This window comes from Gordionus sp. m RMFG-2023, chromosome 2 (genome assembly GCF_954871325.1).
Source record: "Gordionus sp. m RMFG-2023 chromosome 2, tfGorSpeb1-WG-v2, whole genome shotgun sequence".
In the NCBI taxonomy this organism is placed as follows: Eukaryota; Metazoa; Nematomorpha; class Gordioida; order Chordodea; family Parachordodidae; genus Gordionus; species Gordionus sp. m RMFG-2023.
In genome coordinates, this window is record NC_088776.1 from 16,847,501 (window position 1) to 16,866,293 (window position 18,793).

At 26.4% G+C, this 18,793-nt stretch overlaps 1 protein-coding gene across 1 annotated transcript in view; it reads left to right on the top strand.

Moving 5' to 3' along the window:
• The window catches only part of LOC135924127 (midasin-like), a 91,071-nt gene extending 74,916 nt beyond the window's left edge, over positions 1–16,155 (top strand). The window contains exons 61-80 of the mRNA XM_065459175.1: positions 316–976; positions 1,600–1,706; positions 1,791–1,973; positions 2,520–2,696; positions 2,965–3,100; positions 3,859–3,903; positions 4,419–4,951; positions 5,356–5,560; positions 5,730–5,968; positions 6,390–6,509; positions 6,776–7,018; positions 7,299–7,679; positions 7,885–7,947; positions 8,128–8,234; positions 10,316–10,490; positions 11,264–11,337; positions 11,703–11,893; positions 12,086–12,222; positions 12,478–12,525; positions 15,967–16,155. Of these exons, the coding sequence (XP_065315247.1) occupies positions 316–976; positions 1,600–1,706; positions 1,791–1,973; positions 2,520–2,696; positions 2,965–3,100; positions 3,859–3,903; positions 4,419–4,951; positions 5,356–5,560; positions 5,730–5,968; positions 6,390–6,509; positions 6,776–7,018; positions 7,299–7,679; positions 7,885–7,947; positions 8,128–8,234; positions 10,316–10,490; positions 11,264–11,337; positions 11,703–11,893; positions 12,086–12,222; positions 12,478–12,525; positions 15,967–16,104 (3,963 nt within the window). The 3' untranslated portion in view covers positions 16,105–16,155. The remainder of the gene's footprint in view (positions 1–315; positions 977–1,599; positions 1,707–1,790; positions 1,974–2,519; positions 2,697–2,964; positions 3,101–3,858; positions 3,904–4,418; positions 4,952–5,355; positions 5,561–5,729; positions 5,969–6,389; positions 6,510–6,775; positions 7,019–7,298; positions 7,680–7,884; positions 7,948–8,127; positions 8,235–10,315; positions 10,491–11,263; positions 11,338–11,702; positions 11,894–12,085; positions 12,223–12,477; positions 12,526–15,966) is intronic.
• Positions 16,156–18,793: the final 2,638 nt, after the last annotated feature.

Here is an 18,793-nt window from a genome sequence, read left to right on the forward strand (position 1 = left end):
TAAAATTTTATAAAGTGAGTGATAAAAAAAATCTATTTGTAAATTTTAGCATTATAATTATAGAATATATTTATTGTGTGTGCACAGTTGTTAATGTGTAAGTGTAATACAAAGTTCTTTTTATGTTAACAAATAATTTGTTATGCTGAAAAATATTCTCTCGCCTCTTTTAAAAAAATTTAACCAAACCTTGCTCTAATCAGGATAAACTTTTTCTTTTTTTAAAAAAAATGAATGACGAGGGGAAAACCGTAATTTTGATATTACAAATAATGATTTTTAAAAAAAAACAAATAATTAAATGAATATTTAAAGCGGAAATTTAATCAGCTATGCTTAAACGTTTCCAATACCATCGACCGATTATGTATCATTTTATCTGATGCCAAGACGAAATCTGACTTTGAAGTATACGCTTCTGCTATTAAAGGACTAACTCGGCAATCCGCAGCGATGATAAATATCGAACTCGATATTAATCTTCATCCTCTTAAAAATGAGGATAGAATCGATAACAATCTAATCAAAACATCCGCTATCATCACCAAGAACCAAATAAACTTTTTAAAAAATGGTCTCACCTATTTATCCCGAAACTTTAACACATTTTTGTCAAATTTATTGGCCAAGAATAATAACAGCGAAAAAATAGAAAATGGAGGAGTAGATTCAATGATACTTAAAAGCCCGCTTATATCTTGCGATGTTATGGGATCCTATACTCAGCAATTTTTCGCATTGCAAAACGAATTCGAAACATTTAGCTCCACATATTGTATCGAGAATTCACCTAAAATCGAGGAAGAGAATATATTATTAGCCGATGATTTCCTAGAGCCAAATAGTGAAAATGATGACTTGAGCGAAAGATTGATCCGTAACCGATTTTTACAAATCTGGCACCATAAATTGAACAAAATGGCGCTGTTTATGGAAAACTCGGAAGTGGCTAAACATTTAAATATTCTGGATTCAAGTTTTTATTATATTGAAATTATATCACAATTTTTTTTAAAATAAAAGTTAGAACTTATTTACCTTTAAATATGGAATAAGGAGTTTTAGCACACCCGCCCATGTTTCGGTTGGGTGTGGTCGGGTTTTCTAAAATTTTATCCGCAATGAGCGGGTGGCAGGCTGGTTAAAAAATTTTTAAAGTAATCGGCGGGCGTGGGCGGATGAATTTTTAATATTTTTCAGGCGAAGAGAGCAGAGCAGACTTCAATTTATTAAAAATAATAGTTTTATCTCACAATATTGCATATTATATATGTTTAATTACTACATTAAAATAAGAGCCAAACCAGCCATTAAAATAATTTTTAGGCTAGGCGGGCTAGTGAATTAAACAAAATTTATAGATGAATGGACGGGCGGGAATGATACATTTGAGGTATAAAGATCATAGGGTTAAGAAAAATTTAGGTTGGGGAATGATATACTCTATCGAAATAGATAATGACATTGGAACTTATACAAACATTTAAATAATAAAAGATCGTCTTAGGAATTTAGAAAGGATTTTGATAAATTTAATTTAGATTTAAAAAAAATAAAATAGCAATATATTTATAAAGTATTGATGGTATTTATATTTAGATAAGGTCGATAATCAAACCTCAAATTCATCTTCTTGCGCATTGCAAATGATACCGTTTGTCGAAGGCATTTTTAGTCAGCTCTTGGATATATTTGATTTTTCTAAAGTTAATTATTTTGTCATTTAATTTTTTTTATACCTAAAAATTACAAAATATTTAATTTATATAATTATGATTTTTTAAAAAAAGTTATTAACGAATTTAAACACTTCTTATTGGAATTACCACGAAGACAAATTCATTTTATCTTTCACTATCAACGCCATCATAGAAAAATCATATATGGTAGCACAACGTTATTTCAACTTCCACCTCAGTATCTTGAACCTTTTTAATCTATCTTCGGAATTGTTTTATGGCTTCATTCAAAAAGTAAAATAGAACCAAACCTTTATTTAATACCCAGCTCACAATAGAGATCTGCAAAGTTAGGCCCCGGGTCGGGTCGGACCTTGGAAATTTTTTTAAATATATCTAAATTTATCAATTTTATATTGAATTTTTTATGTAAAATAAAAATATTTGATTATATTTATTGAAACTAAACGACATATAACATATGTCTTTTATTTTGAGTAATTATAAAGATTAATTTCTATATTTAAATAAATTCGGGCCGGGCCGGGTCGGCAAATTTTTTTTAAAAAAAATCCGGGCCGGCAAAACTTTTTAAAAAAATTTCAGGCCGGGCCGGGCTTGAAAAATTAGGCCCGATGCAGATCACTAGCTCACAATATTAAAAAAAATTAAGTGCAGAATATGGTGAAAGTGAACTTATATAAATGATTTATTGTCATTGTAAAACTGATCATTATTAATAATAGTAAAGTTAGTAATTGATATCGATTGATTAGAAATCTTATATTATAAAATATCACTTTCTTTCTGTATATATATATATATTATGGTAATTAAAAGGGTTACGGAAGCAAACTCAAACAACCTACCGACAATTCTGATAAATCTGTCGTTAATAACAATCCTAACCCTAAACAACAGGATGGTACTGAAGAAATAGCGGACTCAGAAAATTGTGGTATGGGTGAAGGGCAGGGCCTCAAAAATGTCAGCGACCAAATGGAGAATTTGGATCAAGTTACATTTATTTATTTTATTAGATGATATTTATAAAATGATTTGAAATTAGTAGTATTCTCGCAATTTGTCACATTTTAGTATAAGATTGATTTGGATTTAAAGTCACATCACTGATACGAATCGGCAATGAATTAATTAAGGTATTTAGAGATTTATGAAAATGTATATATAATGAAAGTTATAATGAATTATAAAATAATATATCAAGGAGATATCCTTACAGAATTTTAAATAATAAAAGAAATTTGTTTCTTTTTTTTTATAGATTGAAGGTTCAACTCAGAAAGAAGAATTTATGGATGATAAATATGAAACTAAAGATAAAAGTTCCAAAGATGAAATGGCAGATTTTGACGATGAAGCCATAGAGCTCCCCAATGAAATTGAAGATGACTATAAAGGTCGGCACTTATCAATTTTTTTTTAAAAAAAACTTTTTTTCTTATATAAATTTATGAAATATCATATATTATAATTATAAAATAAGGTCATTAATTCTTTAGGGATTAATTATGATGGTTTTATAAGTTTTTGACAAATTATTTAAAAAAATATGAGCCTTATTTCATATTTCTTACATTTTTATAATTCAATGATAATTTGCCTACCATGCAATATAAATAGATAAAAAGAAAATATTTATGATTAATAAATAGATTTGTTCAATGGCGCCACTGGCTCTGACCATTTAGTGTTGCTTAAAGGCAATATTTAATTTATGTGTTAAGCAACATTTTCTCCCCATCCCCTTCTGTATCTAATGGATTGATTTTTTGTTAGACAAATCCCATTTTTTGATTTCATTGGGGGCATTGTGATCGAACGCGTGCTCAGCATACCTAAATTTAATTTGAACATACAATATTTTTTTAACTTGAGATTTCTTTTGTCACTTTTAAGTTTAGGTTCTAGCGAGCTAGATTTCAATTTATATCATTTTAATATTTGATGGAAAAAAAATTGCTCAATTAAAATACCTCACTAGAACTTAGCCTAATTTTTTTAAAAGAAAAATGACCCTTTAGTAACACTTAAAGCTATCGGGGAAATTAATAAAAAATTATTTTATGAATATAGAAAAATTGATAATATATGCCGTGAAACTATTATTTTTGCAAAATTTATATTAAATCGAAATCCCTATATGCTTAATTTTTAGATGATGATCAATTCGATTATGAAAAGAATTTTGCTAATGACATAGGTTAGATATTTTATATATAATATAGAAAAATATAATATATAAAGCCTCTAAAATTGGCTCTCAAACCTTTTAGATTAATTACAAAGTTCTTCTTTGCGATCACCTCTTTTAAAACGAAAAACCTATTTTTTTAAATTATATTATTATGTAAAAGCAACTTAAGGAACACCGTTAAGAATTTAAATACATTTATACCAGTTTTGAGAAATTTTTTATTTTTAAAATTATAATTATAGTTTGGAAATATAATTTGAATGTATAAAATAAAACTATATTATTAACCTATGCTGCAAGGAAATTGGAAAACTTAAGCAAGCGGTAAAATATATTAAAACACGAGGAAAATAAAATATAAATAAGAAATTTACAAGACAAATTGCAAGGATTGTTTAGGTGAACTAATTAAAGCCCAGATCCAAATTTATACAACACTCGGGCAATTCCTTGCAGGGCTCTGCAAAAATTTGCCTCAGATAAATGAAAAACAACAATTATGTATATTTTTTTGAAAATAGATGACCCGCAAAACGTAGACGATCTTAAAAACGAATGGGATGCCTCTGATCCAAACATTTCTAATCCCGACACCGACCTAATTCCCCCTTCAAATGCTACGAATGAATTTGACGAATCCAGTCTGAAAGAAGCCATAAAAGAACAGCTGAAAAGGAATGATGACCTCGAAAAAAAAAATTCTTCGAATCCCGAAAACTCTAAAGGTAAAAGGACCGAGATAGATCAAAAAATCGGCCAAAAACTTGAAAGTGTAAAAGAATCGGAAGAACACAAAGGAGAAGATTTGGATAATACTGAAACGATGACCGAGGATGATTTGGGTGGAGATACGAATGATGAAGAATTTAATAAAGCTAACGAAGAAAATGGGAATGAGGTTGATAGAGAAACGGGAGCAAAAAATAGCACGCAACTAGAAGCCGCTACTTCAGGTCAGGAAAAAACCTTTGATAATGAGCAGAACAATCTTGAAGAGAATGATGCGAGATTTGAAGCTAAGAAGGAGGGTGAAGAAGCCAACGATATAGATGATGTGAGCATTTAATTTATTCTTTTTTCTATATAATATGGAAATTCATCAATTGGTAATATTTTTAAAAAAGTTTGTGACAAATTGATTGACAAAAATAACTAAATTAAAGTTATTGAAGCATCTCAAAAATAATTTTTAGTCTGACTTATTTTTTAATAAAACAAATTTTTAAAGAGATTATATATAAATAAAAAGATATTTAAACCTTTTTTAGAGATTTGCAAGCCCGTCCCGATTTACAGGACAGGGTTAAATTGTAACCCGGTTATCTCTTGCAGATCTATTTTTTTTCTCCATAAATAAAATTATGAATAATATTTTGACTAAAGTTAAAAGGAAATAATTTTTATTAAATAATATTCCATATTTCTTACCATTTTGTGATATTGAAAACCAAAAAAAAGCTTGATCAAAATTTGGAAAGCAAAAAGTTAAATAACGAAATCTTTGATCTTGATGATGATCTTGATGATGAAGAAGAATCACACTCTCTGGATCCAAATTTAAACCATCTCCTCGAACCTTTATCATTGAACGAAGAAAGTTTAATTAGTGATGCAGATGAGAAAAATATTGATCAAGATGATGGTGGGATCAAAGATGTTGATGGTAAATTAAAAATATTATTTATATATTTTTAAAATGTGTTTATTTTAATTGTTTTTTTAATATAATTATATTAATTTACAAATATTTTTTTAAAATCTATTTTCGATAAAATTTTAACAATCGATATTAATAAAACTATTATATAACAACAATTTATACGAAAAAAAAGATTCGGTTGATTTAGACCATCCTGAAATCCAGAAAATTAATCCTCAAGCCTCAGAATTTGAAGACCTTTACTTGAACGACATGAAGGATGAAGAGATAGAAAAAAATGCTAGTGAAAATGTATCACCTGTAAATGATGATAATAATGCTCAAAATGGTATGGATGGCGGTAGAGTTAGTAAAGATGAAATGCCTGGGCCTAATAGTCATGGCAAAGACAAAAATTCAGCGGATAATATGGTTAATATAGAATTGTTCATTAGAATAATTATTTAAAGATTAAACATTTTAAAATGTTTACAAAATAATATTAGTATATAATCAATTTAATTTATTTTGTTTAAAAAGAATATTGTTGTGTTCATTAGAATAATTATTTAAAGATTAAACATTTTAAAATGTTTACAAAATAATATTAGTATATAATCAATTTAATTTATTTTGTTTAAAAAGTATATTGTTGATGGCTAATTTTTTTAAAGAGACTAATTATGACATTATATTATCAAACTATACACGATGAATCTTGATGTAGTCTAGGAGTAGAATAAAATCACCTAAAGTAAAACGTTACTAAAGCCGTTTTTGACCTCAACGGCCTATAGTTGTTAAATATGTTTCAAATTTCCATGTTGATCTAATTACATTAAAAAAAATTAAGATTGAAGATGGTGGTGACTCTTCTGAAGGAAACGCATCTCTTATCGATGCAACCACTGGAAAAAAAAATAAAACGAGATCCAACAACAGACGCCAAAGAAAGAAGAAAAAAATGAGAAAAGTTTTTTGCACACATTAATCTAATATTTAATTTTAACCGATATTACATTTAAACAAATTATAAAGATAAGACCGGGCTTAAAGGGGTCACTATTTATTTTTTTGTGATATACATTCGAGTTGGAAAGGGCTGATCTTTGGTTTTTTATTATCGTATTTACTGTTTGGTCTTCGATAATTAAGTTGACACGTTCGATTTATATTTTGGTGGTTTTTTTTATTTATACACGCATAATTTTATTTTCCTACAAATATTTTTTGCCACAGCAAAATCTTCCTTTACCTTCTCAAACAGAGAATCGCGAAAATGAACCGAACAAAAAATCCGCAGATGATGATATTATCGAGATTTTAGACGATGATATCCGAGATGGTGCTATCGACGCTGAAAACAAAATTTCCAAGTTTGAAATGGACGAGAAAACAGTCTACCATAAGCCAGAACATAATGATGATTTAGGAGACGAAGATGGTGAGGAAATGACCAACACCTTGGAAAAAAAATTACAAGTTATATTATTTTTTTGATTGAATGTTTTGAGTTGATTTAGGTTTCTATAAAATAATTTGATATATCTATTCCAATCATTCATATTAATTAATTAATGGGCGATGGTATGATGTTTTATATGATATGGCCATATTAATTACAATTGTTTATAAAATTTTTAATAATTATGAATATGATAATATTATATTAATAAAAAATAAAAATTTTGAGCTTAGATTCGAAACAATCTTTAAATCGAATAGATTAATAAACTTAAATAATATATTTTTTTGTATATAGAAAAACAATTCTGATTCCTTTACCCCCGGTGCCAAATCTAAAATTCTTAATCCAAGCCATGATGAAATAATCGATTTAACTCAAGAAGACTCTAACCCTCAAGCAGATATAGAAGAAATCGGAGAAGAGAAAATTATAAAAAATACACCACGATCCCCCAAAGATTATTCCAATGACAAAAATGATGACGTCAATAGGCGAGCTAAGTTTATAGAATCGCTTAGAGAGGAAGAAGACAGGAAAAAATGTAGCGAGAAAAATTTAGGTGATGATCTGGAAAATTTGGAAGAGATGGCCACGAACGTTTTAGTTTCCACGTATTATGATAAAGTAGATTTGTATGATCAACAAATGGAAACGGGGCTCGAAGAGAATAAATCGGTTTTTAAATTTAATTTTTTTGGATACTCTATTAGTTGGTTGCTGATTGATAAAACGCTAACGGGATATATAAATTATTCTTATTTTATAAATCATCAATGATAACATTTTTTTTATACTTTTGACTTAAATTGCCAAATTGTTAATTTTTAGATTTAAACCTGATTGAAACATTACTTATAAAATTGTAACATGTTAATTTTAGAATGAAATGGATTTTGGATTGATGGACTTGAACAAATCTATAGCTCTTGAAGATTCAGATAAAGTAATAATTAAAGTTGAGCTTGATATCTTTTATAAGACAATTATCGCATTATGCCTTTAAATTATTTTATTATTTAAATAAGATTTTAACTATTTATCTTAAAAATATATCAATCATTTATAAATAATATGCAATTGCTTGAATATTTTTTTTAAAAAATGATAATTTCCATTAAAAAAGAACAAAGATATCATTGAGTTATACGATGAAAATTCAAACTTCGAAGCTCAACAATTATGCGAACAACTCAAAATTATTCTTGAGCCAACAACGGCTTCTAGATACAAGTTAACTAACTTACATTTAATTTATAACTTTTTATACATGATATTATAATTATAAATATATAAAACAAATTAAATTTTCTCTCTTATCAAGTTCAATTGACCAATTTATGAGATGAAAGATAGAGATAGCATTATATACAATATTTTGGTAGATAGTTTATTGAGTCATTATTATTACATTTTTTTTTAGAAGAAAGGGGAAGGGAGGGGGGTGGGAGGGATAATGAGAATTTTTTTTTTTCTTTAAGAGATAAAACCTTAAAAAATGCTATTTTTTATGGCTACATTCTTATAATGATCCTAATTATCTCCTATTATGATCAGCTTAGGACTAGGGCCGGACTTGAAAAATTCTAAGAAATAATATAGAATATAATGATTTCTTTAATCAAAATAAAATTAATGTTCAAATTTTTTCTTGGCAAGGAAACGCAATTTGGGATTTTTATTTCATCAAACGCGATTATTCGTTTAATTTATATATTTTCGACTGAATTATTCTAAATCAGACTCGCGCTCTAAAATTAAATTTCAGGCCATGCTAAAAAATTGGGCACGCCTTGAGCCTGAAAAATTTGAATTTATAGAGATTTACCTTATACTTTCCTTATAATCCCTACTTCATATGGCGATAGGGTGAGCATCCTCTTATAGTGATCACCATTGTAGTAAAATGACTTATCTCTTTGTAAATTTTTTTGTAATTATTGAATTGATATGTGAAATAATTTATAAAATACATAATTAATAGTAACCTAGTTGGATAAGCATAAAATAAATTATAGGCAAATTGAAAAAAATTTTTTTTTTTATTGTAAATTTTTATTAGAATACCAAACATCCTAGACCAGATGGCTTAACCGTGCCTTGGTCTTTAGGGAAATCCTTGATTTGGGACTTCACATGTATATCTTCTTTCCCAAAAAATTTAAATTTTAATCCGGTTGATATAGCCGAGAAAAAAAAACAATGAAATATTCCAAATTCACAAATTATAATTTTACACCGATCGTCATCTCTTCCCTTGGACATATGCCAAGCGGAACTTTAAAATTATTAAAAAATATAGGCGATAAGATAAGAGCCCTTACATCAGAACCAAAAGAATGCTATATTTTAAAACAAAACCTACAAATAACTATTTTAAAATATAACTATTCATGTTTTTTGTTAACTTGTAGTCCCACCTCCGTTTTTATAAAATAATGTTTTATTTTATATTTGATATGTTAATTTTAAAATTATAAATTATGTTATTGAAAAAAATTAAGTTTTAGAATTAAAATTCTTCAATTTCAATTTTTCCTGTCTTCCTTAATTTTTATTTAAATTTCGTGCAAAAATATTTTCACTTATATTTCTATCGGTTGCTTCAAAAAAAAACTAATCTCATGATTTACCTAAATTAAGCATATTTATTAAAAAAAATATCCTGATTTTTTTAACTTTGAAATTATATATATACTTTATCAAAGAGTAATTAGAGCTTTTTCCTTTCCCATTTTTAGTTATAGTGGTGCATATTATAAATATAATAATAATAAAATACGTTTACCTTCGACAGCGTTTTTTTTAATAACCTCCTTAGAGGCAAGTAATATCCTGAAAAACACAATATAGATGTGCTCTGTTTCTGCATATTTTAACACCTGCTTAAAACTTTTTCACGATTCTATTTCCGTCGGAAGATGTTGCCATACCAAAAAATCTTATTTCTCTATCTTTTTCTCCCCTATCGAATAAAAAAAATTTCCACCAATATAGTGAATGCTACTGTAATGACCTATCCGCGATTTATTAGCTGCAATGGCCTAACTACTGGGAATGATTAGGGGGCAGGATACCCCCCAATCCAAAAATATTAACATGACCCATATAAAAAAAATTTTTAAAATGGGTTAATTTTTAAATTTGTCAAAAGATATTTTATAATGACATGTATTTTATTTTCCTTGTGAATAATTTTATTTTTTATTTGAAATTGAAGTATCAAAGCGGAATTACCATCTTTTTTGAATTATCGGTATCGAAATACTTTTAAAAGCATATGATTTGAATATTTATAATTTTTAAATGAATAGAGGAGACTACAAAACGGGCAAAAGATTAAACATGAAAAAGATAGTCGATTACATAGCCAGCGATTACAGGAACAACAAGATATGGATGAGGAAAACTAAATTGGCCAAACGAGATTACAATATTATTATAGCGTTAGATGACTCAACCAGCATGAAGGATAATATGTCTCGAGAGGTTTCCATAAAAATAAAACAATCTCTGCCGAAAGTTAAATAAATTTTATGTCCCTCTAGTATAAATTATTGGAATTATAATAAAATTAAAATATAGATAAAATTGAATATTATAGATGATGTTAGAAGTTTATATCATTGAACTACCTATTATTTAATTTGTAATTAAAATATTCTAAATAATTTAGTTATGACACTTATATTAATTAATTATAGGTGCCATAAATTTAAAAGTGTTTAATTTTGGATACACACAAATTTTGGAAATAATTTATTGTTAAAGGCAAATAAAATTTATTAGTCCTAATTTTTATTAATGTATTATATTATGATATATATTATACTGCGATATTTTTTTTCAGTGCTAGTATTATTTTTCAGTTTTTTATATAAATAAATATTATTTTCTTTTAAATTCCTTTGATTAAAATTTGTAAATTGCAATTTTTTTAAAAATATTAAATTTAAAAATAATACTTTATATAAATAATTTATAAAGTATTCCAATGTCTTTTTTACGAATGTAACTTGTAACTGCAACTATTTACTTATTAAAACTAGCTTTAAACAACATTGTAATACATTATCTAAACGTTAAATTATTGATCAGTTTTACACCACAGACACAAATATTTTCAATTAAAATATGCCATTTTTAAATATTTTAAGAATTAGATAGTTAAAATTCATACGATTTTTACTTTGAGTTGAGTTTTAATAATTCTTAGATTAATACAAATATAAAATTATGAATATATTTATATAATTTTACAGATGGCTGTTAAAGCGTTATCCATCATTAATAAAGCCTTTTCCTTGTTGGAAATCGGCAATCTATGCATATGCAAGTAAAAAAATTGATCAATATAATTTTAAAAAAATATATAAAGTCAATTTTAACTATAAAGAATCGCAAATTTTTTCCCCCTTTTGCGAATTTCTTCTATAATATTTTCTTTTCTTTATATTTTTTGTCTTAAAATTGTTCCTTTTTCAAATTTAAATTCAAATAAATATTTTTAGCCGTATATATATTGCCATCCCAATGGAATGATGAGAATGCTAAATATCTTAATTTGGGAATTGACGATTATACAAAAAGACAGTCTAGGCCTTTTTTTAATATGCCTTACATTATAGTTTCTGAGTCTGACTTATCAGAATTTTTAAAAATTTTAATTTACAATGAAAAACAATATCTAATTTTTCCAAGATTCGGCAGAGAGGTTCAAATCATGCAACCCTTTAATCGCAAACTAACCGAACACGAAATGATCCAAGCTTTAAGACAACATTTGACTTTCGATCAAATAAACACAGACTTCCCCGCGCTTTTAGAATTCGTTCAACAATACTTCGATCAAAATAATCGCCTTAAAGGGGTTAACCGAAACGTTAATAATGGTATCCTTTTTAAAAATATATATATTTAATTTTTAAAATAAATGAAGAAGATAATAATAAAAGTTATGATATAATATGAAAATATTTAGCCAAAATTTTAAATTTTAGAATTTAAAAAAAATAAGAAAGATTGTATTCTTAAATAATTGCATTTTAAAATCCTATATCTTATACCCTTTTTTTTAAATTTAGAAAATCTATTATTCGTTATATCCGATGGTAGAGGTGTATTCGGAAATGGGATGGACAATATAAGAAATTCCGTATCTTCCCTCCTCTTTAATAATATATTTTCCGTGTTTATCATTCTCGATAATCCTCGTAACAAGGTTAACCCTTAATTTTTTTCTCTCCATCTTTCTATTTCTAAGTTAATTTCATTCTACATATATTTTTTAATGTTATCCATTTTTATAAAAATAGTACCCCCCCCCCCCCCTTCCCTTCGTTTAATTTAAATGGTTAACTAATATGAAAATATAAACTTTTTTACAAGTACTATATATAATCTTATTTTATAATTATCAGGTGCCTAATCGGTTATCAATTTTATTATGTATCGAATATTTTTGTTTATTTTTTAGAATTCGATTTGCGACATAAAAATTCCATTCTTTTCCAATACATCTGAAGTAAAAAAAAAATTATTTTGAAAATATTATTGATATTTAAGAATAAAAATTTAGATTTAAAATTAGTTTATACTAGTGTTGTTAAAGTTATAAGTTACATCCTTTAAAAAGTGATTAGCCACATCCACTAGTTACGTGTCCTTTATGAAAAATTTTATTTAACTCAGCATTTTTAGTCTAATCTTTTTATTATACAAATAATGCGATTTAAATTTTAATTAGAGGAATTTAAATGAAATAAATTTAATAATGCATTTAAAAAATATTTATTTGCTCAAAAAAAAAGTATAAAAAACGCATTATAAAAAGCTGGGCTTAAGAAATTTTATTTACAATAAAATATTTGCTAGTGTTTAAAAGGCTTGCTGGGGCTTTTTTCAAAAATAATTTCATTAACGAACTTTATACAGGAGAGCTTGATATAAATGAGACATTATATTTAATAAAAATTTGGTAATTATCATATAAAAATAATGAATAATATTAGTGTTGTTAATCGGCTTAGCCGAGTCGGCTCGAATAGAGCTCACCCAAATTTTGGGTCGTTTTTTTCGACTCCAACTCAAAGTTTTGGTCGTTTTTTACGACTTCGACCCGAGTTCAAGCCGAAAAAACGACTTCGACCCAAAATATGGGTCGTTTTTTTCGACTCCGACCCAAGTCCAAGCCCAAAAAAAACGGCCTCGACCCAAAATATGGGTCGTTTTTTACGACTCCGACTCAAAATTTGGGTTGTATTTTTCGACTCAAACTTGAAATTTGGGTCGTATTTTTCGACTCAAACTTGAAGTTTGGGTCATATTTTTCGACTCAAACTTGAAGTTTAGATCGTATTTTTCGACTCCAACTCAAAGTTTGGGTCGTTTTTCTGACTCAGACTCAAACATCTCGGGTCGTTTTATTCAATCCGACCCAAAATATGGATCTTTTTTTATAAAGACGACTTAAAGTTAGGGTTGCTTTTTCACCCCTAACCCAATATCTAGATCATTTTTTTCGACCAAAAGTCAAATAACATTTAGATATTAATATTTTCGGCGGGAAAGTTACTTAAAGCTTCTTTAAATTATAATATTCATCAGTTATATTTTAAAATTTTTAAGTGAAGATGTACCATAGAAAAGTGCCATTTGTCATGATGGTTATTTTTGAACTTTTTTAAATGAAATAGATAAAAATATATATTGTATAGACATGTTAAATCAAAATTTCAGTGATGATGTACCATAGATAAGTGGTAATTGTCATAATCGCTATTTTGGAACTTTTTTGAGTTTTTTTAAAGCAAATTGCTAAAATTATATATTCTAAACATGTTAAATTAAAAATTCAGTGAGGATGTATCATAGATAGGTGACAATTGTCATAATCGCTATTTTTGAACTTTTTCAAAGTTTTTTAAAGGAAATAAATATCTAAAAATATATATTCTAAACATGTTAAATTAAAAATTCAGTGAGGATGTATCATAGATAGGTGACAATTGTCATAATCGCTATTTTTGAACTTTTTCAAATTTTTTTAAAGTAAATAGCTAAAAATATATATTCTAAACATGTTAAATTAAAAATTCAGTGAGGATGTATCATAGATAGGTGACAATTGTCATAATCGCTATTTTTGAACTTTATCAAATTTTTTTAAAGGAAATAGCTAAAAATATATATTCTAAACATGTTAAATTAAAAATTCAGTGAGGATGTATCATAGATAGGTGACAATTGTCATAATCGCTATTTTTGAACTTTTTCAAATTTTTTTAAAGGAAATAGCTAAAAATATGTATTCTAAACATAAATTAAAAATTCAGTGAGGATGTATCATAGATAGGTGACAATTGTCATAATCGCTATTTTTGAACTTTTTCAAATTTTTTTAAAGGAAATATCGAAAAATATATATTCTAAACATGTTAAATTAAAAATTCAGTGAGGAGGATGTATCTTAGATAGGTGACAATTGTCATAATCGCTATTTTTGAATTTTTTCAAATTTTTTTAAAGGAAATATCTAAAAATAAAAATAGCGCATATGACAATTGTCACCTATATATGTAACATCCTCACTGAATTTTTAATTTAACATGTTTAGAATATATATTTTTAGCTATTTCCTTTAAAAAAAAATTGAAAAAGTTCAAAAATAGCGATTATGACAATTGTCACCTATCTATGATACATCCTCACTGAATTTATAATTTAACATGTTTAGAATATATATTTTTAGATATTTCCTTTAAAAAAATTTAAAAAAGTTCAAAAATAGCGATTATGACAATTGTCACCTATCTATGATACATCCTCACTGAATTTTTAATTTAACATGTTTAGAATATATAATTTTAGCAATTTGCTTTAAAAAAAAAGTTCAAAAATAGCGATTATGACAATTACCACTTATCTATGGTACATCATCCCTGAAATTTTGATTTAACATGTCTACAATATATATTTTTATCTATTTCATTTTTAAAAAAGTTCAAAAATAACCATCATGACAAATGGCACTTTTCTATGTTACATCTTCACTTAAAAATTTTAAAATATAACTATGATGAATAGTTAATCAGAGCATTATAATTTAAAGAAGCTTTAAGTAACTTTTCCGCCTATAATATTAATATATACTAAATGTTATTTGACTTTTGGTCGAAAAAAATGATCTAGATATTGGTAGGGGTGAAAAAAAGCAACCCTAACTTTAAGTCGTCTTTTAAAAAAAGATCCATATTTTGGGTCGGATTGAATAAAACGACCCGATGTTTGAGTCTGAGTCAGAAAAACGACCCAAACTTTGAGTTGGAGTCGAAAAATACGATCTAAACTTCAAGTTTAAGTCGAAAAATACGACCCAAATTTCAAGTTTGAGTCGAAAAATACGACCCAAATTTTGAGTCGGAGTCGTAAAAAACGACCCATATTTTGGGTCGAGGTCGTTTTTTTCGGCTTGGACTTGGGTCGGAGTCGAAAAAAACGACCCATATTTTTGGTCTCGAAGTCGTTTTTTTCGGCTTGAACTCGGGTCGAAGTCGAAAAAAACGACCCAAACATTGAGTCGGAGTCGAATAAAACGACCCGAGCTTTGGGTCGGGGTCGCGACTTGCGGCGTTTTAACAACACTAAATAATATATATCAATAATTAACAAATTTTAAAAAATTTAGTTATGTTTTTCATTACATTTTATTAAGTTATAGTTTAACTAGTTACATTTTTTCTAAAGTAACCACTTAATGTTATTTTTTTAGCAAAAATTTATTACAACACTAGTTTGTGCATACCATGGGTAATTGTTATTTTTATTAAAGAAATTCTCGATAGGAATAATACTCGGAAATAGTTTTTTTTAAAGATAAATTAATTTATAAAACTACGTTTAATTAATATTGATTGATATCTGTCAAAATACATATTTAAGTTTTATTTTTTTCCATATATAATAGATTCCTGAGATCAAAAGTTATTTGGAATTTTTTCCTTTCCCATTTTATATAATAGCTAAAGATATTGAAGCATTATTAACTGTTTTTCCCGAAGCCCTTAAACAATGGTTCGAAATGATTGTATCGCGTCGTTCTTAATAAAAAAAATTATGCCATTTTCGATATTATTTTATATGTATAAATATAATATATACGTGTATCATACTCATATTATAAATAAATTTCTTCATATATGACTCCTTGTTTTATGGGTTTTAATTTAATAATTAAGATTTTACATTTTACCCACCTTACACACTAATTTCTAAAAGGAAGTTTTCACAATTATGCACATTTATGGATTCCTTTAAAAAAAATTTAAAAACAATATTAGTTCCCAAAATTAGTCTATTTTTATTACAAGAAGTGTATTCCTTTTAATATAATATATTGCAATTGTATAGAAATATGTTTAAAAAAAAGGATCCTTATAAATTATAACCCATTTCCCTCTCATGGCCTGGTTCTGGCATGAGGGAGTAATTGCTATGAAGTAACAAGATTTTAAAAATTAGCTATGAATTAAAATGGAATCGCAAATGTTAAAATGCTGAGTTTTATATAAAATGCAAAATGTGGTCAGACCTGATTTATAAAAAATGGATATAAAATATTATGTTTAATTAAACAAACCAATAGTTTCTTCATAAGATATAATAAGCCTATAACTTTCTTGTGGATTTATTAATTTGTACAAAATAATGTGTTCTAAATTTTAAAATTAGAAGGAAATTAAATAAATATTATTTAATTCAAACGGATACTAAATTCCTAAATTCTTTTTTCAAATCGAATATCTCATTATTCGAGTCTTTTTTTGGAGGCCTAATTATAAAAAAAATCTTGTTATTTATGGTTTTTTCTATCTCGCTATTTATACATTGAAATGTACTTAATTTGAGGAGGGGGGGGGGGAGACTTTTTATAAAATAATCATATCTGTTTTATACATTGAAATTTATTTTTTAAATTTTATTTTGATTCAAAAAAATATTTATTATAAAATTCAAAAAATATAATATTAATTAATTAAAACTATTTTATATAATCATTATTTGTCAACCAACATTAGTATGCAATAAAAATTGATTTATTCAGCCTCTGCTGATTTATTCATTTCTATATAAATACAAACATTCTTTAAAATCCAAAAGAATTTACTCACTTATAGAAAAGTGTTTACCTTAGCAATTAATCCATATATTCTTGTTTAATGGGAAGACAAGTACTTCAAATTCACCAATTTCAAGTTTTCCGATAGTCATCACAATTATTAGTCTAAATATTTTTAAAGCATGTAAAAACACAGAATGTATTATTACCCGAAATTTTATTATTCGGTTGGTGTCAAATTTTTCGATTTCGTAGACTTCCACATAATATTTTTCAAAATTCGGAAATTTCCGGTTTAGGGAATAATTATTTCCGTAACCTTTAACCAGATTGATTTTTTTCTACCTCGCTTGCATTAACTCTTCGCTAAAATCAAATATATGGTAGTACAGCATAAAGTTATCAAATGAGACATTTTTATATTATTATATTTAATTTTTTTTAAAATAATTATTCATTTTTTTTATTTTATATCCAATGAATAAAAAATTTGTACCCTATAAAGCAAAAATATTATTTTTGCAATGTTGATTTTATTGTATTTTGAAAATTTAACTTATACACACGAGGTTCTCAGGTCTTTCCCTGTAAGCTGGTAACTCACCATCTTTTCCTCCACATCCAAAACTCTACCGCTAATCTCTCAGTTTTTAAATTTCTCCAGCGTTAAAAATTTTAACATTAAATGTTAAATAATAATATTTTTTTATCTATAAAATTAATTTAAAAAGAAATTATCAATAAACATATCTGGTTTGTTTTAATGATGTATCCTAAAATGAATAAATTTCAAAACCTTTTCTATTGGAATTATCTTTTAATTCTTGTATATGTTTTAACAAAAAACACGACACACGAGAACATTTTTTATTTATTTTTGGGTTAAAGCGAATAATTGCTTTGTTTAATTTTAAATTCAAATAAATATCAATATTAGTAAGAGTCTTCAAAGTTCTATTTCCATCTCCCAAATGTTTTTTTAAATTGAGAAAAATATAAGGAAATAAATCTTATTAATTTGCTCTCGCGAAATAATTTCTTTAGAAAAAATAATTAATTAGGCTTCCTAATTCAGCTTAATTTGAAGATGCCAAAAGGTAAAGGGACTGGATACCAGAAGAAATTTAATGATATACCCCCTCTTAATTGTTTTTTTAGTAAAAGCTACGAAGCTTTTGAGCTAGGACACACTATTTTTGTTTGCTTTTAATATTTGGTTATTTTTTTCTTGTTTTTTTGGTTGTTTTTTTCTTTTTATTATAAAGTTGTTTCTTTTGCTTTTTGGCTATTTAATCGATACTAAATAGCCCGCCATTACGTAATAAGTCTACGGACATTGCCATAAATTTCCTATAATAAAAATCGATTACGAAAAAAATATAAATAAAAATAAGAATAAAATATTACTGATTCTGAAAAATATAATAACATAATTATTAGTGCTTCCAAACTGAGAGCCTGTGTTTTGCTTTGCCTTTTATAAAAAAAATAACATACCAAAAATTGAAAGATATTTGTTTTAAAAAATCTTACCAAGAATAAAAACTATATTACTTTATTTTAAATATTATAAAACGCAAAAAAATGCTCCCCACATTTGAATAATACATACAATTATTATATTATTTAAAATAAAAGGCTTAAATTTGGAAGCCACTACAAAAAATAAAATGAT